The sequence below is a fragment of the Piliocolobus tephrosceles genome, chromosome 6 (assembly GCF_002776525.5).
Source record: "Piliocolobus tephrosceles isolate RC106 chromosome 6, ASM277652v3, whole genome shotgun sequence".
Lineage (NCBI taxonomy): Eukaryota > Metazoa > Chordata > Mammalia > Primates > Cercopithecidae > Piliocolobus > Piliocolobus tephrosceles.
In genome coordinates this window covers 45654228-45681898 of record NC_045439.1, presented here as the reverse complement: position 1 = coordinate 45681898, position 27671 = coordinate 45654228, and the positions used below count along the sequence as shown (strand labels likewise).

General features: G+C 36.9%; 1 protein-coding gene and 1 long non-coding RNA gene across 3 annotated transcripts in view; one reads left to right on the top strand and one right to left on the bottom strand.

The window, feature by feature from the left end:
* HIF1A (hypoxia inducible factor 1 subunit alpha) overlaps positions 1-27671 on the top strand; it is a 53090-nt gene that overhangs the window by 5650 nt on the left and 19769 nt on the right. Inside the window, exons 2-6 of one of the 2 annotated variants that reach the window (XM_023231961.1) lie at positions 17865-18055; positions 19350-19495; positions 19580-19664; positions 24549-24661; positions 25302-25504. In XM_023231961.1, coding sequence (XP_023087729.1) covers positions 17865-18055; positions 19350-19495; positions 19580-19664; positions 24549-24661; positions 25302-25504 — 738 coding nt within the window. Of the gene's footprint in view, positions 1-17861; positions 18056-19349; positions 19496-19579; positions 19665-24548; positions 24662-25301; positions 25505-27671 lie in introns of both variants that reach the window. The other variant, XM_023231954.1, reaches the window with a different exon arrangement.
* LOC111555685 overlaps positions 18027-27671 on the bottom strand; it is a 32252-nt gene continuing 22607 nt past the window's right edge. The window contains exon 3 of the long non-coding RNA XR_002735599.2: positions 18027-18085. This is a non-coding gene — a long non-coding RNA (uncharacterized LOC111555685). The remainder of the gene's footprint in view (positions 18086-27671) is intronic.

Sequence of the window (27671 nt, the reverse complement as noted above, 5' to 3'; positions counted from 1 at the left end):
CCTGTTCTATTGTTGATAAATCCCAATTTAATTAGGAAATTTGTTCTCTAAGATTTAAAACAATAATTGAAATAATTATTTTTATTAAAACTGTTCCCAAGATGTTAGCTTTTAGCTGTTCTGGTGATCTCAACTGTTATTTATGAGTGTTTATTTTAAAATTTCACCTTAACCGGTTACAGTTTTAACCATAAAGATTATTTCAACATATGATTTTGAAAGTTTATTGTCTTATAAATGCGAAAATGTAGTGATGGAACATAGCTTACTGTATGTAGTTCTTCACTTGTTTGAAAAGTCACAATGTATTTAGGCAAATTAATTTAAAAGTGTCTAGTATTTAATATTGCAGTTTTCACTCATTAAGGACAGGTCCCCTGTATTTCTCCCCCCTTTTTTTTTTCCAAGTAGTTTGGGAGGGTTTGTTTTTCCAGCTGAAAAATACTATGGTTAAAAAGAAACATAAGGTTTAAAGGTGAAAGTTGAAGTCTTTGAGGGTTGGGATATGTTTCTGTTAAGAGTCTTGTAAATTCAGATGCTAAGCAAATTTCTTTAAAATGATTTCTACCCTCCCCCTTTCCATTATAAAACTGGGTAGGTTTCAATGGACAAAATCCCAAGTAGACTGAATTTGAAATTTGTGGGCTGGGCACGGTGGCTCACGCTTGAAATCCCAGTACTTGGGGATGCTGAGGCGGATGGATCACCTGAGGTCAGGAGTGCGAGACCAGCCTGGCCAACACAGGGAAACCCCATCTCTACTAAAAATACCGAAAATTAGCCAGGCATGGTGGTGGGCACCTGTAATCCCAGCTACTTAGGAGGCTGAGGCAGGAGAATTGCTTGAACCCAGGAGGCAGAGGTTGCAGTGAGCCAAGATCGCCCCATTGCACTCCAGCCTGGGTGACAGTGCAAGACTGTTTCAAACAAATAAAAAAAGAAATCTGTGGTGTGAATACTGGTACGTGGTGTACACAGTGAGCTCTTAATAAGTATTTGAATTAACAAATGAGACAATGATTGAATAATTGGATGAACAAAGAGAATGCAGGTTTTTAAAAGGTTTCTTTAGAAATATTGTTGGCCCGGCATGGTGGCTCCTGCCTGTAATCCCAGCACTTTGGGAGGCCGGGGCAGGTGATTCACCTGAGGTTGGGAGTTCAAGACAAGCCCAACCAATGCGGAGAAACTCCCGTCTCGACTAAAAATAAAAAAAAGAAAAAGAAAAAGCCAGGTGTGGTGGTACATGCCTGTAATCCCAGCTACTCAGGAGGCTGAGGCAGGAGAATCACTTGAACCTGGGAGGCAGAGGTTGCAGTGAGCCAAGATCGTGCCACTGTACTCCAGCCTGACGACAGTGAGATGCTGTCTCAAAAAAAAAAAAAAAAATTAAAAAGAATGTTTTAATTCTTTAGTTCCCTGTCTCTCTGAGATTCATTGATTGGTAAGAAGAAAGTTATAGAATCTCCTTTGACTTTTTTTGATATAGATATTTAAATTCTATTACTTTATAGTAAGGTTAGGGCTTGATTATTTTCTTTGCTTTATAATAGAAGAGCATTGATTATTCTCTTTGCTTTATAATAGAATACCATTTAAATAGGAGTTCCTTGAGTGTGTTTACAATCATTTGATTTGGCTAAATTATTTTAATGTTTAATGAAATTTAAAAATTTTGGAGGGAAAAATTAAAAAACTACACAGGTGCACAAAGAAATAAAAATCACCTGCTATTTCACCATGTAGAGACCATTGTCTACTATTTCTCAATTCTGTGTTACATATGTATATTAATAACTGTAGGATAGGGAATGAGTACTGTTTTTAACCTGCTTTTTAAACATTTACATCTACATTTTTTTCCGTCTAAATAGTGAGGGTCTCAGAATTTTGTAGGATTGTGGTGATAGTTAAATTAGATAATGTTAATGTTGGGTACTTAACATAGTATATGGCTGTTAATACTCTCTAGATTTTGGATATAGTATATTTTACCATTATTGCCTTTTTATCAAACCTATTCTCAAAAAAGTGAGAAAAGCACTGGGATTATACAGGCGTGAGCCACCATACCTGGCCCCATGGTTCTTTCTTAATAATAAATTCGAAGAGGTAGAATTGCAGGGTCAAAAAGTATCTATTTTAAAGCTTTCAATATAATTGCCTGTTTATCTTCTAGAAAGTTTGACCTAATTGTATTTTAGAGTGTCATTTTCTTGAACTTTATCATCATTAAAGTTTTAAATTTGAAACACTGGCAGTTTAATAAGTATATTAGGATTCTTTTTATTGCAAGTAACAAAATACAACTCAATCTAGTTTAAGAGGGGAAAATGTAGTCATTGGCTAACACAATCTAGTTTTGGTTTAAGAGACAAATCTAGAATCTTAAATGATCTCTGAGTGTAATAACCCCTGACTTTTGTCTTGATATTACTTGGCTTGTATACCTTTGCTGTATTTGCATGCTGGCCTTATTCTGCCACTGACAGGCTGTCTGTATGGTGTGGAAGAGGACGGCTAGCATCCCCATACCTGCAGCCTTACAGTTTGTAATGAAAAAAAAAATGTAAAAAAAAACCCTCTCTCTTCTAGTATCTATATATCAGTTTCCTAGAAGAATACCTGTTTGCCCTACTTGGCCATGTGAAAGGAGTTCCCTGATTACATGAGTCAAATATGTCTTATTGTAGCATATTTGATTGTCTTATAGAATATTATCTTCTTATACACGGAACTCTTGATCAGTGCTACCATTGTAATTAATGGGCAATGAGTTTTTGTTGCAAGTCATTTGAATTCATATTCTATAGTTTTCTACCAAGTGTAGTCATTCTGCAACTGTTCTTGTCATGACTTTTGGGAAGTTGAGTATTTCTTCTATGGGTTGGGGTTTTCATCTCAAGGAAAAGATGATCCTTTACTAAATAAGTGTTAAGATCGCACATTTTTCTAGAACTTTTAGCTCTACTGTGTGATCTTACACAAGTTGCTTTATTGGGATAAGAATAAATTGCCTTATAGGATTGTTACGAGAATGAAATGATATATCAACTCATATGAAACACTCAGAACAGCTCTTGGCGAAAAGTAAGGGCTTAATTAAGTAGAAACTAACCCTATATTCATAATATTATAATATTTGTTGTTTTCAGCATTGTTTAGAATCACTCAAGCCTTCTTTGGGATAATCTGATGAAGGCTATTCATCACCAGTGAGTAAATAATAGTGGCAGAATAGTTACTGATGCTTTTCCTTTACTTTGTTTTTTTTTTTTTTTTTTTTTTTTTTTTCCATGAAAATCTGGCCTTTGCAGGCTAAATACTGGTTTATGTATAGACATGTTATTCTAAAATAATTTTCCATAGTGGTAATACTAAAGGAAGAAACATGTTCTCAAAGCTATTTATTTGGGATGTTAAAGGAGGGGAAATTAAGAAAGCTTACATTTCCATGTTCTTTGTGTCCAGAATCTCATTAAATGTCTTTTAACTTGTTAGCAGAGGAAAGTTGGATATTGCCTGCCTTTGTAGCTAACATAGTTAAAATATTTAAATGGTTATAGTGTCAAACCAGTAGTCAAAGCCTTCGCTGTATATGGAGGAAGGGATATTTTCTTGAATAATTTAAGCTGACTTCAATGGTTCAAAAAATTTCTTCAACCTTTAACCACGACTCAGGCACGTAACTATTATACTATGTCCTATAACAGATTATTGTGCTTTCATTTATTCAGCAGGTATTTGTGCAGCTAATTTATTGAGTACAGCATTGAATCGTTGATGGCTTAGGCCACAGTTGAACATTCCATTTTTGATGTTCATTCATTCATTCATAGCATGTTCCATTTTTAAATTTTTAGTTCACTGCACTTTCAAGTTTGAGGTTCTTGCAAAGTACAGAGTTCCTTGGGTTTGAGTTTTGTTATTTAATGTCAACCACCACAGGAGCATTGACCAGTCTGCTTTTAGAATTTTCGTAGACATACACACACACAACATTCTCACAAGACAGTCTACTCATTTTCTTTTTTATTCCTGTGTTTCTTAACACAGGGTTAATGTTCAGATCTCTTTTGGAGCAAAACAATCCTCTGAATTTTTGAGATGTACCCAGTGACCTCAGTTTCAGTATATATACTGCATTAAAAAATATAACCTTGTTCTTTTTAGTGGTCATTTGGTAACAGTTTGATCACAAACAAATGCAGCCTCAAATACAGAAGGCTTGAAGCAAGTATACAGAACTATGGAGAGATCATTTAGATGATCTAGAATATGCCTTTTTTTACAATGCCATCAAAATGAAAACACAGTTTAAAAAATTCTCATAGAATGTAACTTTGACACTGCTTTAACTCTATTAAACAAAGCACTGCCATGTTGTAATTCCTATTTGTTACTCTCTGGAGTTGCATAAGTTACCAGATCTGCCTTTTGTGTGATATCCTTTTCAAATATCTGAGGGTAGCTATCATGTTTCTCCTTCTATTCTTAAAAAGTTCCAAATTTCTTGAATCTTTTAATTCAAAAATTATATATTGAGCATCTGATTTGTGGAAAGGCATGGGCCATATTAAAAATGGGGCTTCATATTAAAATGGGGAAAGGGTGGAGATTCTCAGGTGGAATCTGAGATCTGCCACATACTAACAGTGTTACCTAACCCTTTTTAAAGACAAAGAAACAGGATCACAAGGTCACTTGGGAAAATTTATTTGGTAATATTGGGTAGGCTGGATTAGTATAGTTGGAAAACAGAGACTCTTGCTTTAGGAGAGCTGCTCCTTTGTCATTTCCAGAATCTTCATCATGGTCAAGGTTTAGAGCTGAATATTTAATAGAAGAAGTCTTTAGGGTATGCTTTCTATTACATACCCTTATTTCGACACATGTGTTTTTTCCTATTATGTAAATGCTTTATTATTACTTATGCATCTTCTATTATGTTTAAGCAAATAATTATTTCAAGGACACATTCTTCTACATACACACAAAGTTTAGGGTCACCGACCTTCTTAGGTTCTAGTCTTAGATCTGTTACCATCTAAGAGCATATAAATAAGGGAAACAAAGAAAAGGATTTACAAGCTGAGAAGGAAGCAATGCAAAGACAGAAGAGTGATAGAGTAGGTAATTTGGGAAAAGTCAGTGATACACAGCTCTCAACCATGAACAGTGATTTTTAACTCTTGAATGTTTGTGGCATTCATGAAGGTATTAAAAGGTGACTTTTAAAAAATTGTTTCAGATAACTGAAAAAAATTGTGTTGCCACATTCTTCATTAGGTCATCTTTGAACTCTACTCATGCACTTACATGTTTAAGGCAAAGTTTTACTAAACACACACTTGTTCTTGCTAGCTTATGGAGTTTTACTGCTAGCTTCTTACTCTTAGCAATTGTACCTCACATTACATAGTATTGTCAAACCCACTATATTCAGAGTTTCGCCTGACAAACATGGTATATTATAGGATGTGTATTTAGTTATAGATAAAAATACATTATTCTCGTTTTTCAAAATTTGCTGGCCTACCTGTTAAGCTTTTGCTTTAAGACGTGCTAATGTTTCTCAAACTTCTGTGGTTTAATCACCTGAGTGTTTAGTTGCTCTATGGATTCCCAGGGACCCATTCCCCAGAGATTCTGATTTGGTAATTTTGGGATGGAACTCAGGGATCTGTAAATTTTACAAGCACTCACAGATGAAACATAGACTTTAAACAGCTAAGAGTGCTCATCAGGATTATGTTGATATTATTTTTTAAACAGATGTGCCAAGCCTATAATTTGAATTTCCAGGGTTGGGATTTGGCCTTCTATATTTGGGGGAAGAAGTTCTATTGATGATTGTGGATATATACCACAGGTCAACCATTCAATAGTCTAGTCATTGTAGTTAATGTATTTTATAATTACTAAGTTCTAAGTATGTGGTAGTATTAATGTCTTAGGAGGTGGATATATTTCCTGTATTTGTAAAGCATTTGGGTAGGTTTTTTAAAGAGGAAAGTATGTAACAAACTAGTTTTGAGTGTTGCTCTTTTACATCTTTGGGCATTTTTGAAGAACACGTAAGTATTTTCTTAGAGCAGAGGGCTCAGAGTGGCCCCCAGATCATCATCATTGGTAACACCTACTAACTCGTTAGAAATGCACATTCTCAGGCTCCATTCAGATTTTGTAAATCAGAAACTCTGGAAGTAAGCTCAGCATTCTGTGTTTTGAGAATTCCTCCAGGGGACTGTGATGCAAACTGACGTTTGAGAACCTTCATCTTAGAGTAAAAACTTTACATACACATTTTTGTTGTTGTTTTATTTATCTAGCACAGTACTTTTTTTTTTTTTTTTTTTTTTTTTTGAGACGGAGTTTCGCTCTTGTTGCCCAGACTGGTGTGCAATGGTGCAATTTCAGCTCACCACAACCTTCGTCTCCTGGGTTCAATTGATTCTCCTGTCTCAGCCTCCCAAGTAGCTGGGGTTACAGGCATGTGGCACCATGCAAGGCTAATTTTGTATTTTCAGAAGAGATGAGGTTTCTCCATGTTGGTCAGGCTGTTCTCGAACTCCTGACCTCAGGTGATCTGCCAGCCTCAGCCTCCCAAAGTGCTGGGATTACAGGCATGAGCCACTGCACCCGGCACAATATAATATATATAATCAGGGCTCAAAGATTTGTTGAGAGGCTCAACACCAATTCTGGACCAGGAAAGATTTTATTTATATCACCAGTCAGGAATAATCTAAAAACAAAAAGCACAATCTTCTTACAAATAACATTTCAATACACGTTAATGTAAACACATGGAAAAGTATTAGCTACTTAATAAATGTAATTAACATGTAAATGAAAAATTTACACATTATGGCTATTTCAGATGTGATATAGATTTCATTTTCAGAATGAGCCCTCCAATTTAAAACAGTGATTCCTTTCCCCCGTTTATTTTACTGCATTAGAAAATCACATTTAAAATAAGCATTTTGGTGAGGTTATTGGAAGGTGAATAAATCCATCTTTTCTTTAATTATAGATATTTAAGAGAGATGTTGCCGTGCCATTCAGATAATGATGATCTAAGACAAGAAATTTAGTTGCTTTCAAAAATAAAATAAGTATATACATTCTGAACATTTTTCTTTATAAACCATTTCATCTGTTTTTTTGAATTTCAAATTAATTATACAGAATTTTCAAAATTTGAAAATTAGGTTAACATGAGAAACTGAAGATACTGAATTATATTGTCTGTTCAGTCTATACTTTTCTTTAGGATATACAGTAGGAAAGAAATATGATAGTTCAAGTTAGATTACTACTTCTTTCAGAGTTTTTTGACAAATGCAGGTACAGTGATAGTGTCAGTTCATGGTGAAATTTTGTTAAAATAAATTACAAAAAATTTGTGATCCTGACGTCTTGAAACTAGTATTGTTAATATTTGTAAACTTTGCTAACACTGTATATCACTGTATTCTGGTTTTATCTGTGCATCTATGAGTTAAATATATGTGTGTATAGCTACATATGGTTATATACACATACATTACACATAGGAGTGGAATCATACTCAATTTTTTTGTATAGCTTGCTCTTTTCATATAATACTATATTGTAGCATCTAGTATAAGCAAAGATTAATTTTTATAGACTTTGCTTTTATCCTGAAATTTTATGGTAACTGGTTTAATGGAAAGACAATTTCTGTGACGTGTTTTGTCAGTTAGGGATTGACCGTGGTAAAATATTGCTGGATAACAACAAGCAATGTAAGGTAGGGGCTTGGTCTCTTTTGTTTATTGCACCATGTCCTATTCTAGGAACAGTGTTAGACTCATAGAAGGTGATCAAGAAATATTTGTTGAATACATCAATAACATTCTCTAACATGTGGGTATCCTAAAGGTTTATTTGTAAAGTTTATTGATTAGAATTCAGAAGACATTTTCCCAGACAAAATAATAGATTGCTGGCTGTCTTGAAAATGTAATTTATATTTAATTTGAAATGTCAAGTTTTTGCTAATTTTTCCATTAAGTAGAGATAGGGTTTTAAAAAATTACATGTGATGTTTTAAGTATTCTGGTTTTGCAACAATTACTAGGTAGAAAATATAACAACAGATCCTAATAATACTTACAATAATACATATAAAATACTTGTCTAAAAGTATCCCTCCTTAAAAAAACAAAGCTGGCCAAGCATGGTGGCTCACGCCTGTAATCCCAGCACTTTGGGAGGCTGAGGCAGGTGGATCACGAAGTCAGGAGTTGGAGACCAGCCTGGCCAACATAGTGAAACCCTGTCTCTACTAAAAATACAAAAAATTATCTGGGCGTAGTGGCAGGCACCTGTAATCCCAGCTACTCAGGAGGCTGAGGCAGGAGAATCGCTTGAACCCGGGAAGTGGAGGTTGCAGTGAGCGGAGATCGCGCCACTGCACTTCAGCTTTGGGCGACAGTGCGAGACACTGTCTCAAAAAAAAGGCAATAGGATTAGGTATCAACTTAATGAAAACTTCATGACAGCACTTTCTTGAAAAAGACTGGAAACCAAAGTTAGTAAACTCCTATTTCTGCATGAGTTTGGAAGACGTAAAGATGATAAAGATGTTTAAGTGTTCCTTTCTTTTTTTTTGAGACGGTGTATTGCTCTGTCTGGAGTGCAGTGGCACAATCACAGCTCACTGCAGCCTTGAACTCCTGGGCACAAATAATCCTCCTGCCTCAGCCTCCTGAGTAGCTGGGACTATAGGAGTGCACCATTACATCTGGCTAATAATTTAATTGGTTAAGAACATTAACTATATAACTCATACATTTTCCTGACCACATTAGCTTAGGACAAAACAGTAAAAGACATGAGTGTAGATGAAAGCAATAGGGGAACTAATCTTAAACACTGAACCTCTTTCAGCAAATTGGCATTCAAGTTTCTTAGCTCTCTCTTTACACCTCTAAATCTGTTTCCTAGCAAGATCACTTACTTGCCTTGGTTTATGGTGATACTTTTCATTGTTATACTGTTGGGTGATTGTTTTAATTAGTAGCTGTTTTTTTCTACTTCAGGAAGATGACACTGCTGGCTGTGATGTTTACCTTGTGGCTAATGCCTGTGTTTCCCTATGTTCACATTTATTCCACAATTCATTTGTTAACATTTACTAAGCTGCTTTTCTGTGCCAGGAACTTGGCTAGATGAATAAATGGTTGTTTTTGTACACAAAATTAGCTGTCATAATCAGTTATTGTAGCATTTATTCTTGCAAAGATATATATTTATATTTCAACTAGTGATCGAATCTTAACTTATTAATTCATACATTCAGCCAGCACATAATTGAATACTTCTTATGTGTCAGAAACTGTTCTAGGTGCTTGGGATGTTCATTGAACAAAATAGACAAAAGTCTCCACCTTTGTGGAACTTACTTTCCAGTGTAGTTGTGGATTGGTGGGGTAGAAAATAAGTAAACAAGTAAGATACGTACTTAGGCTTTCATAAAAATAGAGCAGAGCAAGAGGATCAAGATGGAGGCAGTGATCAGGGAATCTCAATAATGGTGAGACTGGGACAAAGACTTGAAAAAGGTGGAAAAGCAAGCCTCTTAGGTATCTAGGGTAGCAAGAGGAACAACTAGTGCAAAGGCCCTAGGAGGCAGTGTGTTTGAAGTGTTTTAAGGAACGGTAAGGAGGCTAGTATGGTTAGAATAGAATGAGCAAAGGGGGCAAAGTGGTAGAAGATGAGATCAAAGAGGTAATGAGGCCATTGTGGAGGCCCATATGGACTACTGGAAGGGCTTTGGCTTTTACTCTAAATGAGGCAAAAACCATTTTAAGCAGAGAGGAGTGATATGACTTGATTTCTTGTTAAAAGGATTATTCTAGTTGCTGTCACAGAAAAAGACTACAGGGGTGCAAAGAAACAGAGAGACAAAAGAATGTAAGATTTTCACTGTAACTTATATCTAGTATGCTTGCTTATACTTGAAAATGCATATCCAGATAATTGTAGTTAATTCAAATAGTATGTTTATTTAATAGTACTAACATTGATATGCTGGTTAATTATGAGTAGGAGCACTAATAAAGCACAAATCAGAGATTCCCAAAAAGAAAATGTTGAAAGGGCAGTCAACTTGTCCTGTGCCAGAAATCAAAGTCATAGCAGATTTGGGCCAAATATGTCAAAGTCAAACTTAGGCACATCACTACTGAGAAGACAAAGATGAATGTGTGACAGTTTCCTGCCCCCAAGAATCTTTAAGGGTTGTAAAGGAAGATTAATATAGCCAAATAACTAGAGTGATCAGTTCTACCAGAGAGGACCAGTTCTGGAAGACAGGGGAAAAAAAAAAAGACAGAAACAAAATGATGTTTGCATTAAATCTTTAAAAGTTTCTCTCATAAATTTACCAAGCCAGATATTGGGAAGGGTACCCCAAGCAGAAGGAGTAGAGTAAGCAAGCCAGAAAGGAAATACTGTGGTGCTTTTGAGTAACTGCAGTGTGACTGAAGAATGTGGAAAATGATGAGGATAAAGAGGTGGACAGGGAACTAGGTAAGGGAGGGCTTTCTTTTAAAATAATTAGACCATGTCCTGTGTACATTTAATGGGATTTTAATCAGGCCATAATACCAAATTTCTTTACTTCGGAAGGATCTTTATGGTGATGGTTTCAGAAAGAAATTAAAGCAGAGTAACAGTGGTTAGCAATAATGATCAGCTACTGGTTCCCAAACTTATGTATCATATGCATCTTGGGAGTTTTTAAAAACTCAGATTTTGGGATCCTGACTTAGATCTACTGAATCAAAATTTACAGATTCAAATTCCTAGTGAGGTCTAGGAATTTGAAATGTTGAATGCCCTTCACGATGCAGCTAGACAAGCATTTGGGAATAAAGCATTAGGTGACTATTTCAGTAGACTAAGGAGTGGGAGGCCATTTAAGCTCAAAGGCTGTTCTACTTTCATTATATTTCTAGTACCTAGCATAGTGCATGGTACTTGATAGACACATCCTTTCTCCCATACCTCGCCCTACACATCTCTTCATCTGTATCCTTAGTAATATCCTCTATAATAAACTGGTGAGCATGTTTTCCCTGAGTTCTGTGAGCTGCTCCAGCAAAGACGGGTTTGTGAGAATCCCAACTTTTCAAGTCTGTCGGTCAGAAGTTCCTGAGGCCCAGACTTGCAGTCTTGAGGCCTGAGCCCTCAACCTGACGCTATCTCCAGGTAGATAGTGTTAGAATTGAATTGAAGGACACCCACCCAGTTGGTGTCGCTGCAGAACTGATTGCTCACCTGGTGGTGGAGAGAACCCCTCCCCTCCCGATTTGGTTACAGAAGTTGTCTTCTGTGTTGTTGATTGCTGTGGTGTGGGAGCAGAGGGGGGAAAAAGCTGTTGGAGAGTTTTTTCCAAAACAATAGGGAGATTATTTAGATTTATAAAAATAGAATCAAAGTAGATTAACTGAGGACACTGTGAAATATAGAGTAGAGCTGTGTAAGGAGTATATCTTAATGTCAAACTGACACCAAATTGAATGTTTGCTGGAACGTTCAAAGATCTAAGCGTCCCAAGTCTGTGAAAACAATCAGGTTAGTAAACAGTCTTATTTTTTCATTGTGGCAAACAGCAACACAATGCTGAAAGCCATTTAAGGAAAAAGAACAGTAACTGAATTCTCTTATGGAAATGTGAGATGTTGTTTTACCAAGTACTGATTGTGTTATACTTTTTGTTTATTTGTTTGGTGGTATTTCAGTTCCTAAAATTCCTTCAAATGTGCTGCAAAATACAAACCAAGAACTTGGTGGATTTTCCTTTTGTTTTCCTGTGGAAAATGATAGAATTCAAAACCTTGAGGATTAGACCTTGAGAGTTAACCTTCCAGTGTTTATGCCACCATCATACAAAATTCTGGAAGACAAAACCCTTCCCACTTAAAAACCAGTTAGTCTCAGAAAATCACCTCATGTGAGGAGACTGCATCATTATAGTATGTGTATTAGCTTTAGGTATAGATCTAAAATGTTTTTAATATTTTAAAAACTTCAGCCTTTCTTCATTAATTTGGCCTAATACAAGTTAGAAGAACTTTAAAAATGAGTACAAACAACAAGGAAGGGCCGGGCGCAGTGGCTCATGCCTGTAATCCAAACACTTTGGGAGGCTGAGGCGGGCAGATCACCTGAGGTCAGGAGTTCCAGACCAGCCTGGCCAACATGGAGAAACTACATCTCTACTAAAAATACAAAAATTAGCTGGGCGTGGTGGCACGCGCCTGTAATCCCAGCTACTCGGGAGGCTGAGACAGGAGAATTGCTTGAACCCAGGAGGCAGAGGTTGCAGTGAGCTGAGATCACACCATTGCACTCCAGTCTGGGCAACAAGGGTGAAATGCCATCTCAGGGGGAAAAAAAACAACAACAAACAAACAAAAAAGAAGGTTTCTGTGACTGCCAGACAAATGTTGAGCAAGTAAAACACCAACAATGTTGAACTTAGATATTGAAATAGCTGCTCTGTACAAATAAAGTCTACTGGGAGTATATGGGGTAGACTGAATTACCATCTTTTGATTCTTTCCCCGTAATGATTGGCGTTACCGGAAGGGATTGCCTTGCTTTGAAGAGCTGATGGAAAGTAGAGCAGAGAGCATCTATCACCATTGTAGGTGCTTTTCAGTTAGGATCCTGGATTTATAAGCAAACTCCAAGAAAGAGCCTGGTTCTGAGTCCCTCTGAATAGCTTGGGTCAAGTCCTAAATTCTGAAGTCAACCCCTGTAATTCCTCCTTTATGTCTTTGGTATGTGAAGTAGGCAAATTTCGAACTTTATAATAATAGCCTAGACTTACAAATACTTGCCTTGGTAATCAGGATGAGTTTTTGAGAGACAGCATAGTCTTAATCGCATGGACACCAGACTGCTTGAGTGGAATATAGGTTCTGCCATTTATTAACGGAGTAATGTTGGGTAAGTTATTTAGCCAGGGTCCTTATCTGTAACATGGTGATAATAATAAATATTAAATAATAGGTGAGAAATGTTTAGAATACCACTGTGTACATAGTAAGCACCATGCATAGGTGTTTAGATTTTAAAATACTGGCAAAGGCAAGGTTGGATGGCTCACACCTATAATCCTAGCACTTTGGGAGGCCAAAGCAGGAGGATCACTTTAGCCCAAGAGTTCAGGACCAGTCTAGGCAACATAGATTCTGTCTCTGCAAAAACTTTAACAGAATTAGTTGGGTATGGTAGCATGTGCCTGTAGCTACTTGGGAGGCTGAGGTGGAGAGAGGGAGGATCACTTGAGCCCACAATTTCGAGGCTGCAGTGAGCTTATGGTCATGCCACTGTACTCCAGCCTGGGTGACAGAGCAAGACTCTGTCTCTAAAATAAAATGAAAATAAAACTGCAGGCAAAAATGCCAACTGAAGAGTGAACATGAACTTTTCTTTGTATTTTTCTTGGGCCCGAGACTTAAAGTGCAGGGCAGTTAAAACGATGAGATGTAATTCTCACCTATCAACTCAGCAGAAATTAATAAGATTAAAAAGATGCATAATATATAATATTGCAGAGTCCATGGGGGAATTGATATACATATTCATGAACTGGCAGAGACAAAAATGGGCACAGAACCATTTGGAAAGCTATTATGTACTTTTAAAAATTTCAGTAGCACATTTTTTATATCATGAAATTTCACTTCAGAATGTCAGTCCTGTAGAAATTCTGACACAAGTGCAAAAACAACAAAAACCAACTTGTACCTTCAAGGCCAGAAAGAGTTATTTCACCAGATAATAGAATTGAGGTACATTAACTTTATTAGAAATAAATCTGATAATCTGCTAACATTTTAAATAGTTATGGTTTAACTTCAGTTCTCGAAGTCACATATTTTTTCAGTTAGGAATGCTAACAGGCTTTTTGTGCAATATGGAAAGATGACTTTAAATGCCTACTATTATTTTGTGTCCTTTTATTTTTTTTAATTTTTACTGACCTACTACAAAGCACCAAATATTTTATGTTCTTAATCTGAAGAATAATAGACATTCTCTATAAACAACTATTGCTTATTCATGAACTTTGTACACAAGAAGCTTCATAAGACAAGGGCTCAATTATTTTTCTAAATATATTTCCTATACAAAATAATTTCAAGATATAATTGTTACTTTTGTGTCTAATACTGTATATTAAATAAAATAGTAAACATGTAAAAACTATAGTACCACAAAGATTGAGCTATTTTGCCAGTAGTATACTCCCAACTTTAGTTCTAGAACAGTCATAGAAATGGGGAAACAAACTATTTTGACTGTACTCTTAACAGAAACATAGTACCTTATGCAGTAGCAGAACATAGCAGCAGCAGAACTTCACTTGACCTGTACTTAAAAACAAAATAGATGCAATTTATAAAATTTAGAGAAATATAGTGACCTTATTTGCATGCGGAAAATGTACTTCTTTCTTTCTGATCTACACATCTTCTGTTGTGCAATGTAAGCAGTAAAACAAATAGTACAGGATTCATCTCTGTGGGACCTAGACCCTCTGATCTAACAGAAATAATTATTGGTCAGTACTGTAGTTCTGTGGTATAAAACTGATCAAATTAGCCTTCCTGTGACTAGACAAGAAGCTGGGCAGTTTAGATGCTGAAACTCATAAGAACTTCCGAAGCTTTAGCTTTAAGCTTTAAGCTTACTTAGAAATGTTACAAGACCTCTAGTAGTCACATATGAAGACTATCATAAAAATTTTTCCATTAAATCTTTATTATAGATCCCCTGATTGGTTTATGTCTAGACTCATTGTGTGATAAAGGACATAATGATTTTTATCACCTTCTTCATCTAATATAGGTTTGTCAACTCTATATTAGTTGTTCTCTTGAAGGCTGGTTTTCTTCCAAAATTCAGGCTCATGCTCAAATTCTTATTTTCAGTCTACACTAGCTTTTAAATATACTGTCCTTTAGATGCTTTATCTAACCTCACATTTCTAATGGATTTGTCTTAGATGCTTATTGCCACTCCTTGGATAGTCATTGCTATCTTCAAAGTTCTGGACAACCCATGTATTTCAGAGGAACTGGAGACATTCCATCACCATAGTTAGCTTGCTTGGATACCCTTTGAAAGCATATATTCGCGCCTGTAATCCCAGCACTTTGGGAGGCCAAGGCGGGTGGATTACTTGAGGTCTGGAGTTCGAGACAAGCCTGGCCAACATGGTGAAACCCCGTCTGCACTAAAAATACAAAAATTAACCTGGCTTGGTGCTCCATGCCTGTAATCCCAGCTATCCCAGCTACTCAGGAGGCTGAGGCAGGAGAATTGCTTGAAGCTGGGAAGTGGTGCGGTGAACCAAGATCTTGCCATTGCACTCCAGCCTCGGTGACAAGATCAGAACTCCATTAAAAAAAAAAAAAAAAAAAAGCATATATAGCATGTATTATAAGGTTTTCAGTTTTTCACCAAGTGTTTCATTTGGGTAGTCATTTATTGGTAGTTTACATCAGTTGAGTGGTTCAGAAAAAATATAGTAAGTTGCTTATAAAATTCTGAATACTTTGGGTAGGCACAATGGCTCAAGCCTGTAATTTGAGCCCTTTGTGAGGCTGAGGCAGGAGAATTGCTTGAGCTTAGGAGTTCAAGACCAGCCTAGGTAACAGAGAACACCTGGACTGATTTTGGCATTTGAACTAATATTCAGGTTTAACATGAGATAATTGATCATCACTCTATTTTGGAGGCTTTATTTGAACCAAATAGAAAGCTATTTCCCACAGCTATCACTGCCTCTCACCTACAACTTAAGGAGGTCGGGGAGGAAGTGAGGGAGTTTCTGTTAGGGCCAATAGGGACCTGCTAGATATCCCCCCCATCCTGGGAATGGTGTATGGAACTCCAGTGTATGCTGGAGTTATTATCGTCATGCCTTTTTTTTTTAAATTTTACTATTCTGCTTATACAGATCAAGTCATAACATTTTATTTTTAAGTTCAAATTGAACACATTTACAGAGAACAGTGCAGCGAAATGAAAAATAAAATTATAGACTGCTGGCATTTGCATTTTCATGTAACCTCAGTGACTAATTTTTTTTTATTGTACAGCATCGAGAAAATCCTAGTTCATATAACTAGTTATAGTTCATATAGATTCATATAACCAGTGTTAAGTAATAATAGTTTCTTCCTTTTTTTACTCCACCATCTATCTAACCAGATAAAGACAATAGTTTTTAATAGCTCACCTTAAATTTCAAGGTACTCAAGTTAAATTGATCTACACGCCTGAGTTGAAATTTTTTGTATCAAAGTTCAGTAACATGCTTACATTCCTCATTAAAGTATAAAAGTCCTGTAAGCACACAAACTTAAGTGCTAAAACTAGTATCGCTATTGTCACAATACAACATGTTATATTGTAACAAAAGCATATGCTGAGAACTGTGCCTGTTACTCCAGAATGTTGCTTCTATGGTTGTACCTTTCAGCTTTGCAGATCATTTGGAAGGAGGTGAGATTTGAGGTGGATACAATTAGGCACTTCATTCACAGGATGTAAGAAGGATTAAGTAAAATAATGCTGGCTAAAAGTCCTTATTTAGCATACTGCCCAATGCTCACGAAATCATAATAGCGGTTTTTAACATTTGATGAAGAACCTATTTAACAGGAGTGAGTTCAGGGGCATAGGAGATCATGTGAATGTTTAAAGTAGAAGCAGCATTCCCCATTAAGAAGAGAAATACAGTGGAAGAGTAAAGACTTTAGAGTAAAAAAACACCTGGATTCAAATCCTATTTGCTACATAATGGCTATTTTTAACCTGTTGAATGCCAGTTTCTTCATTTGTAAAATAGGGACAATATTTAACCTATTTACAGGTTATTGTGAGAGAACTAGGCACCTAGTACAGGGTAATATTGGCACATGGTAACCTTTCATACATAAACTGTCGCTATTCAAGAAGCTATTAGATGTCACTAGGCAGTTAAGCAAAGGAAGACAGATTTGCTTGGTGTGACAATGAAAATCTTTCTGACTCTGACATCCTTCTTGAAAGAGTTCCCTGAAGATAGGTCATTGTATTGACACCTTTATCTTTGCTAACCTATTCCTTTAAATTCTGGGTATTGTGTGTGCCACAGCTTTTTTTTCTTCCATATTCCTGCGTTTATTTGGCACCTGTTGTGCCAGTAATAGATAAGGGGCTGCTAAGGGAGGAGGCAACCTGCACTGGCTTACAGCTGCTAATATCAGTTCCTATAGCTTATTGTTAGTGTTGTTCATGTGGTAAGGTAAAGGGTGAGAAAGTACCGGAGTCTAAAGAAACTTGAGTAGAAATCCGTTTGTAGCTATTACCATTCTACCTGCTAACAACTCCTGTTTTCAAGTTATTATGTACAACTTTAGGCAGTTTCTGTAGCCTTAGTCATGGTTTCTCTGTGTTGAGACTACTTTTGAATTCTATGAATTACAGCCTTAGATGTACAGGCTACTTTAAGTTTTTGCCTAAAATAAAAACATTCTCTCCAGTTACACATGCTGGGGAGGAAACACCTGCTTCCAACAGGTTTAACGCTTGGTTTTTGACTTTTTGTGAGAGTTCCTTATGTGTACAGTAATCCAAAATCTGTATAGTTGTCCTTTATAAAAGTACATTAATCTTGTAGACAAATCTCCATGTAACTTAATTACATGACATCTTCTAATCCTTCTGTGATAAGCAGAAATGTAGAGTTTTATTCAAGTTAAGGCAAACTAACTTGTATACACTTTCCATCTCTTGTTTTTTTTGTTGTTGTTGTTAAGTAGGATAAGTTCTGAACGTCGAAAAGAAAAGTCTCGAGATGCAGCCAGATCTCGGCGAAGTAAAGAATCTGAAGTTTTTTATGAGCTTGCTCATCAGTTGCCACTTCCACATAATGTGAGCTCTCATCTTGATAAGGCCTCTGTTATGAGGCTTACCATCAGCTATTTGCGTGTGAGGAAACTTCTGGATGCTGGTGAGTTATTTTACAAAGGTAGAAATAGGCCTGAAAATTAGAAGTTAGAAGTAAATAGAAATTATTTTTAGAAGGTGGTCGCAATGTTTTGATTTTGCATATCTCCTTATATTGTGATATGTACATGTTTAACAATTTTTCTGTAATTCTTACTGTTTTTATCAAGCTTCATTTTTTTTCTTACCAGTTATTCTTTGAAATAATCTTTTTTTTGCATTGTAATTTGTTTTGCTTTATTTTCTTAAACATACTCCCAATTCTTTTCTAATATAACATCCTTTTTATTACCTGATTTTAAAGCTTTAGTCAGGAATAAGATACTGGCTTTTTGTTTGTTTGATTTTTCCCTTTTTCTCCTTTTCCATCTACCTTTCTTTCCTTCTTTGAAAAATATGACTCAGGCTGGGCGCGGTGGCTCACGCCTGTAATCCCAGCACTTTGGGAGGCTGGGGTGGGTGGATCATGCAATCAGGAGTTAAAGACCAGCCTGGCCAAGATGGTGAAACCCTGTCTCTACCAAAAATACAAAAAATTAGATGGGCGCACTGGCAGGTGCCTGTAATCCCAGCTACTCGGGAGGCTGAGGCAGGAGAATGGGTAAACCCGGGAGGCGGAGCTTGCAGTGAGCCGAGATCCGGCCACTGCACTCCAGCCTGGGCGACAGAGCAAGACTCCGTCTCAAAAAATAATAATAATAATAATAATAATAATAATAATAAGTAAATAAAAAACATGACTCTTCTTTATTCTATGGTTTGCCTTGCTGCATTACTTTAAATAATCATGAAAAGCAGCTGGCACATCTTTAATTATAGTCTTTCTGGCTTCTGGCCTTCACTGTTCTGTGTTAAAATGGCTGTATATATTAAATAAAATATCTGCAAGAAAACTTTATAAAAACATCTAAATATTATATCTTTTTATTTTACTTTATTTTATTTTTTTTGAGATGGAGTCTTACTCTGTCGCCCAGGCTGGAGTGCAGTGGCCGGATCTCAGCTCACTGCAAGCTCCGCCTCCTGGGTTTACGCCATTCTCCTGCCTCAGCCTCCCGAGTAGCTGGGACTACAGGCGCCCGCCACCTCGCCCAGCTAGTTTTTTGTATTTTTTAGTAGAGACGGGGTTTCACCGGGTTAGCCAGGATGGTCTCGATCTCCTGACCTCGTGATCCGCCCGTCTCGGCCTCCCAAAGTGCTGGGCTTACAGGCTTGAGCCACTGTGCCCGGCCTAAATATTATATCATTTAAGTACAACTTTTTAACTAATTATTTTCCTCTTCTTGTGCCCTTTTTAGGTGATTTGGATATTGAAGATGAAATGAAAGCACAAATGAATTGCTTTTATTTGAAAGCCTTGGATGGTTTTGTTATGGTTCTCACAGATGATGGTGACATGATTTACATTTCTGATAATGTGAACAAATACATGGGATTAACTCAGGTAAAATGCACACATATTAAGAGCCCTCCTGTATGTTTTTATGATTTTATGATATAGCCCTAATTTTTAAAAATGTGTTTACAGTTTGAACTAACTGGACACAGTGTGTTTGATTTTACTCATCCATGTGACCATGAGGAAATGAGAGAAATGCTTACACACAGAAATGGTAAGAAAAGTCTGCTGTTTGATTTAATGTGACAGGTGGTTTTACATAATCAGATACTATTGCTAATTATTAAACTTTGCTATTGTAACTTACCTAAGGCAAAATGTTATTTCATGTTTAATAAAACGTTAAGTCTATTCTTCATTAAAACTATTATTCTAGTTTTTAGGAATTTCATTTTGAAAGCCCACCTAATTGCATAAATAATTGTGCATGTGTGAGAAATAAAATGGAAAAATAAATTAAAATCATGACCAAGACAGTTATAAATAACCTTTTTTTTTTTTTTTTAAGATGGGGTCTCGCTCTGTTGCCCGTGCTAGAATGCAGTGGTACGATCAGCTCACTGCAGCCTTGACTGCTGGGACTCAAGCGATCCTCCCACCTCAGTCTCCCAAGTTAGCTGGGACCACAGATGCGTGCTACCATGTCCAGCTAATTTTTAAAAAATCATTTGTAGAGATGAAGTCTCACTGTGGTGCTCAGGCTGGTCTTGAACTACTGAGCTTCAACCATCCTCTCATCTCAGCCTCCCAAAGTGTTGTGATTACAGGCATGAGCCATCACCCAGGCTACCTTATTTTTTTTTCTTTTCTTTTTAAATTGAGATGGGGTTCTCGCTGTATTGTCTAGGCTGGTCTGGAACTCCTGGACTCAAGTGATCCTCCCGGCTCAGTCTCCCAAAGTGCTAGGATTATAGGCATGAGCCACCACACCTGGTGGAGTTAAAAATTAAAATACACCATTAAGGCATGGAGAAATTATAATACAAATGGCAGATAATAGGACTTGAGAGAATCATTAAAGTTGAGGTGCCAGTCTGAGTCTAAGGCCCAATAAAAAAAAGTTCACCAGAATTTTAAGACAAACAACTGCTTATTTGACTTCTTCGGATGTTCTCAGTAATTCAAGACCGTGTAGTTAGATTGTAAGTATTACATTGTGGAGGCCCACATGTTAACAAAAATAGACAGTAAGACCGCTAATTCTTAGGAATGAATTGTTAAAAATAATCAAGTGTTCCGAGATTTTTGGAAAGTACCTCGTGAATTAAAAAATTAAAGTCTTTCTACATGTGTGTGTTCTTAAACAGTGTATACTGATCATAATTATTTAAAAAATCATGTGTTCTAAGATTTTTGGAAAGTACCTCTTGAATTACAAAAACAATTCAAGCAAGTCATTCCACATTTGTGCCTTCTTAAGCAGTATATACTGATCATAATTGAACTTTTCTTCATGATGGAAAGATACCACAGGGAAGATTTCTTATGTTCTGCTGTTCTTTGTTGCTCTCCAATTTAAGTGCATACGTTTGTTTGCTTCTATATTATACAACCTCAAATTTATTTTTTGTATAATATTTGAGGTTTTCTTTTTCATATCATTTATTATAATAATAGCTAACCTCCATTGAGAGAATGCTCTGTGCCAAGACACTGTTCTTCCTATTTTATATGCTTTTAACTCCTTTATTCTCACAACAGCCCTGTGAAGTTAAGTGTTAGACAATTTCTGTTTTACCAGGAAACTGAGGCACAGAGTTACTAAGTAACTTTCCCAACATTATTTGGTTAGTAAATGGCAGAGCTTGGGCTGAACTTCAGTAGACTGGCCTCAGAGTCCACGCTCATTAGTCCTTTGGAGCGCTTTTCATATTCTTGAATTCTCACATTCTTTTTTCACGCTGTCAGCGGACCTGACTCCTGTTTTTAAATTTCATATTGTGTTTTTACTGTTAATTTGGAAAACAAATGCATACTTTTTAGAATTCTGTATAAAGGAGGAGTAAATATGCGATGAGCAAGGACCTAAGTGGGCTGTCAGTGAGTTTAATATATGAGTTCTAATGTGCAGAGTTGAGGTTTATATTGACTACTGCTCAGTGCTTCCCTGGGGCTAGACTATAAATGGATGGATATTAGAAAGTCTTGTTCTGATTTGGTAATGATGTTAATGCATTATTCTAAATCAGATAGTCTTAATATAGTTTAAATGTATGTTTCGAACCACATGTTCTTTTTTAAAGCACACAAACATTTTGAAATCATTCCTAATGTGGTTATGAAATATTGATGTTCCATTGGGAAACTAAAATGCAGATTTTTCTCTTTTAGAAATCAGGGACTGTTGCAAAGCATCACATTTTAGTGATACACTGAGAGCCAGTGGTGTGTTTATAATAGGACAAATAGTCCTATTATTCTTCCATATAAATTCTAGAAAAATGCTTTGGAATTTATAAATTATTACAAAATATGACTTATTTTTAGACAGTTTAAAATTTAGGGGTTTTTTAAATGGTTTTTTGTTTTGTTTTGTTTTTTTTCCTCATTAGGAAAACACTAGTACTTTTCAGTTACCTTGATTTTTAAATTAATCTGCAGGTCCCCATTCAAAGGCCTTGGGTTCCTTTCAAAGGTCAGTATAATTCAAGCTTAGACTATGAAGGACTGAACATACTCAAAGGATTTTGCATGTGGATCTTTACTGCCACTACCACAACCATCACCACCTACATACACACACGACACACTCATTCTCTTTCTCTCTCTCTCCCTCCCACACTCCCTCCCTTCCCCTCACCCCCCACCGCCACCCTTTGCTCTCATGGCATCTTTTAAAAATATACTCTTGAATCCTTCCAAGGAGGGCAAATTTACTTCTTACCTAAGTAAACCCAAATGGCATGCATCAGTACCAGGACTGCCCATCTTGCCTAGTTCCATTATTAAATGAGAATAGGCTAGAATTCATCTTATTCCTTAAGAGTCCAGCATTTCTAGCTAACTATGCCTACATTTAAACTTACTCTCATTTCTTTTCTACTTGACAGTGTTCTTCCAATATACTAGCATTACAATTTCCAGATTTGATTTTTTCTCCTGTCTTATTTCCATCCGTTTTAAAGTCTATTAAGATCTACCTCTTCATTTGTCTTTTACCACCATTCTTTTCACTCATACTACTGCTACTGGCTCAGCCCTCTCATTACAGTCACGTAATTCTAACATATATATTGCTGCTAAGTTAATTTTCCTTAAGTTACTGATTGTGCTTTTTAAAAGCCCCTTGTTGAATATTTAGGCAGGACTCCATGTGGACATCCACAGCCCTCCGTAGTACAGCCCTAACCTTCCCTTCTGACTTTGCCTTATTACTCTTCTATGTGTACTTTACATTGTGGACAAACTATGCAGTTTTTCAAACATGTCCTATTTTTCCTACCTCTGTGCTTTTCACTCTCTTCCTTCTCCCTGGAACCTTCTAACCCATCTCTACTTACTGACATTCTAATGTCTCTTTTTCTAAGCAGGACTTCTTGATTCCCCTTGACTAGAAGTTATTCCTGTAAACTCTCCCTATCTTCCCTTAAAGCATTTTTATAAGTCTCAAGTACCAACTCTACATTGTGTTTTTGTTGACCTTACTATATCTACTACATTTTTAACTTCTTCAGGAAAGGTGGTGTGTCTTACTCATCTTTGTGGAATTGCCTGCAATGTCTAGTCCAGGTTCTGAATAACAAATATTTTTATATGTGTTTTGAAGTACATTGACCAATGAAGATAAGAAATCAAGAGGCTATTTCCTTCTTTTTTTTTTTTTTTTTGAGACAGTGTCTCACTTTGTCACCCAGGCTGGAGTGCAGTGGCACAATCTCAGTTCACTGCAACCTCTGCCTCCCGGGTTCAAGTGATTCTCACGCCTCAACCTCCCGAATAGCTGGGATTATAAGCGTGCACCACCACACCTAGCTAATATTTATATTTTTAGTAGAGATGGGGCTTTACCATGATGGCCAGCATGGTCTCAAACTTCTGGCCTCAAGTGATCTTCCTGTCTCAGCCTCCAAAGTGCTGGGATTACAGGCATGAGGCATGAGCCACTATGCCCAGCAAGATGCTATTTCCTTAGTCACCTAAATATAATCTCATTTTTAGTTATAGAAGGTTTGAAATAGGAGTGAATAGACTTTACTTAATTCTGACTTTATTTTATTTCTGTAGCTTTTTTTTTTTTTGAGATGGATTCTCACTCTGTCACCCAGGTTGGAGTGCAGTGGCACAGTCTCAGCTCATTGCAACCTCTGCCTCCCGGGTTCAAGTGATTCGACTGCCTCAGTCTCCCGAGTAGCTGGGATTACAGGCACCCACCATCACACCCAGCTAATTTTTGTATTTTTAGTAGAGACAGGGTTTCACCATGTTGGCCAGGCTGGTCTCGAACTCCTGACCTCAAGTGATCCTCCTGCCTCAGCCTCCCAAAGTGCTGGGATTACAGGCATGAGCCACCATGCCCTGCCTATTTCTGTAACTTTTGATAAGTCATTTGATCTGTTGTTGTTTTCTTATAGTAACAAAGTAGAAATAATTTTCTGCCTGTTTTACTAGATAAATTAAGGGGAAAAAATAAGATACGTAAAAATGTTATTTGTTATTTAAAAGAAAGTTGCTATTTTAAAGGTTCTGTAAATACATAGGGTGCTTATTAGAAATTGAGCTAACACTTTCAGGAAAGAATAGGAAGAGTTTGCTGAAGTTCTTTGTTTAGGGATTCTTGTGTACCAATTTAAAGAGCAAACTCATACCATTTTTATATTTCTCTGTAGTTTGACTAAGCTTACTTGCTTGAATGATTAACTGTTATCCCAAATACAGATTATCTTTCAGTCAACTCAGGGAATCAGAGCTACTGAGTAGTATGTGTCAGATCTCTTGGGTGTGCTGGAGTGAGTAAAAGGGGAATGAATTACTGTGTTCATGCTGAGACTTTTAATTGAACAGGTATTCTGTTGACCTAGGTGATGGGCACTTTGCTACTTTTATTGTAACAAATTTGTATATTTAGTTGCTTTAAAACTTTATTTCATGCTTTCATTAGGCCCTGTGAAAAAGGGTAAAGAACAAAACACACAGCGAAGCTTTTTTCTCAGAATGAAGTGTACCCTAACTAGCCGAGGAAGAACTATGAACATAAAGTCTGCAACGTGGAAGGTAAGTGAAAATTATTTGTGATTGATGATACACTTTATTTATACATAGACATTGCAGTATTAAGATAACTTTAGAATTGTGAGAGAAGGTTTACAGTTCCTTGGTGTTTGGTTATGTAACATTTATACCTTCAACTGATTTGCATATGATCCCCAAAATCCAGAGCCGTGTAGTAATTTGCCAATTTGAGGCACAAACTTAAATTATGTGAATTGTGGCACTGGTATACTAGGCTTACTTAATCAGTTGGCTTTGCCAACCACACAATATTTGGATCCTGGTAGGGATTAATTTTCTATTAATCATGGTTTTGTATCTTTGTTCAATGTTGAAACATAGTCATCAGTGCAAGAAATAACTACCAAACCAGCCCGGATGATGAGATGAATGAGAAAGCAGCCTAGACTTTATATGAGGGGAATTTTTTAAAGAGTAATGTATAGGCCCTGGGTAGGAAGTAGGTCATGGGTGGTGGAAAAACGTTCATTGATTTTCAAAAACCTGGTTAATCCACTAGTGACAGTAAATTTTATCAAAGCTTACTGGCCATGTCAGACTCAACAACTTATCTCTGCCTTTTTTTTTTTTTCCTAGCATTGTAAATTTTTTTTAACTGCTTTGTTTTCTTCTTCATACACAGGTATTGCACTGCACAGGCCATATTCACGTATATGATACCAACAGTAACCAACCTCAGTGTGGGTATAAGAAACCACCTATGACCTGCTTGGTGCTGATTTGTGAACCCATTCCTCACCCATCAAATATTGAAATTCCTTTAGATAGCAAGACTTTTCTCAGTCGACACAGCCTGGATATGAAATTTTCTTATTGTGACGAAAGGTAAATTAGATCTAAAATGTGAATTTGAAATTTTTAATTAGTCTACAGCATTATTGAATATTCACCATAGCAAAGATTCAGCGTTGGCCATGCATGGTGGCTCACACCTGTAATCCCAGCACTTCAGAAGGCTGAGGCCCGCGGTGGGATGGATCATCTGAGGTCAGGAGTTTGAGACCAGCTTGGCCAATGTGGTGAAACCCCATCTCTACTAAAAATGCAAAAATTAGCACTGCATGGTGGCGGGCACTACTCAGGAGGCTGAGGCAGGAGAATCGCTTGAACCTGGGAGGTGGAGGTTGCGGTGAGCCAAGATCACACCACCACACTCCAGCCTGGATGACAGAGCAAGACTCCATCTCAGAAAGAAAAAAAAAATTATTCAGTGTTAAACTATGCTTTCCACTAAATTGAACAGAATAATACATCCTATAATATTAGATTAACTTTGTAAATTAATTCAGCCACATTTATTGAACACTTACTCTGTACTATGAACGCTTACTTTACTAGGTGCTATCCAGAAATTAAGATGAGTCTTTTTTTCCCCAGTAGGGGCTCTGCTTACTTAAAGAGAGAATTTCAAAGATATGCAGTGTGTATTTTGAGCAAAGATAGATTACCTTAGGTTGGGGACTAGAAAGCCAAGTGTTTGTACATCTCTTCATCCTACATACCTTCCTTGAGAAGCTTCAATCTTGCCCATGGTTTCTATCACTATTTCCCACATTTATTTCTGTAACTAATTCTATTTAATTGCCAACTTAACATTTCTATCTGGATATTCTTCTGTATTGTAAACTAAGTATTTCTGTTACTGAGTTCAGTACCACTACTGCCCCCAAACAACACCATCAAAAACTGCTTTTCTTCCTATAACGCTTATCATGGTTAATACACCACCATATGCACGTGACTCCAACAAAACTTTGGAAGTCATCCTTAACTTTTCTTTTACATTCATTGGCTACACACAGTTGATGTCTAAATCTTACAGATTTACTATCTACATATATCTCTTGATCCATTTCCTCCTTTCCATCCTTGCACTCCTGCCATTGAGTTCATCAGCTCATTATTACCCTTGACTTGAGTTGTTGGCATAGCTGCCTTTTTGCCAACAGATTTGTACCCTTGTAATCTTTCATCCAAGTTGCCAGAAAGTGGGTGTCCTAATGTGAAAATCAGATCATGTCATTCTGTTGTTGAAAATGCCTCAAATGCTTCCCTTCATCTTTGCACACAAAAATTTTTGTTTATAAAAATACTAGATGAGGGAAGTAAATTTTCATTTATCAAAAGACGATGTGCATTTTAAAAGACTCAAAAAAAAATAGACCTACACAATACAATCTAAACTTAGCATGGCAAACAAAGATATTTATGTTCTGGCCCTTGCCTACTTCTCCAGATTAATCAAGAGGAAGAGGGACTACTTATTCTGATGTGGCCGCCACCGCTCTATAGCTAGAGAGCTCCCCATGCTGTTTTAATGTCTTAGTGTAGTGGTCCCCAATCCCCAGTACTGGTCCGCAGACTGTTAAGACCCCGGCTGCATAGCAGGTGAGTGGTGAGCATTCCCACCTGAGCTTCACCTGCTATCAGATCAGAGGCAGCATTAGATTCTCATGGGAGTGGCAAACTGCTGTGAACTGCACGTGAGAAATCTAGGTTGTGTCCCCCTTATGAAAACCATCTCGACCAGTGCCTGATGATTTGAGGTGGAACAGTTTCATCCTGAAACTATCCCCACCCCAATCTGTGGAAAAATTGTCTTCCACAACCTGTCCCTGGTGCCAAAAAGGTTGGGGACCACTTTCTTACTGCCTTTGCACATACTTTCTTTCCTATTCTGTAATGACATTTTCTTCACTTCTTAACACATACTTACCTTCCAAGCGCATCTACTCCTTTGTGGGGCTTTCCTTGTTCCTTCAAGAAGAAGCTGCACTGTTCCTTGTACATACCCCTTTTGTTAGCATTTACTCTACTATCGTACTGCTTGTCTCATTTTTTACTATGAGGCTATAGTATAGTATAGTATAGTATAGTATAGTATAGTATAGTATAGTATAGTAGCTGAAGGGGACATAGGTTCTGTAGCCTGACTGCCAAATCCTGGCTTTGCTGCCTATATACAAATGATCTTGGACACATTAGTTCTTAG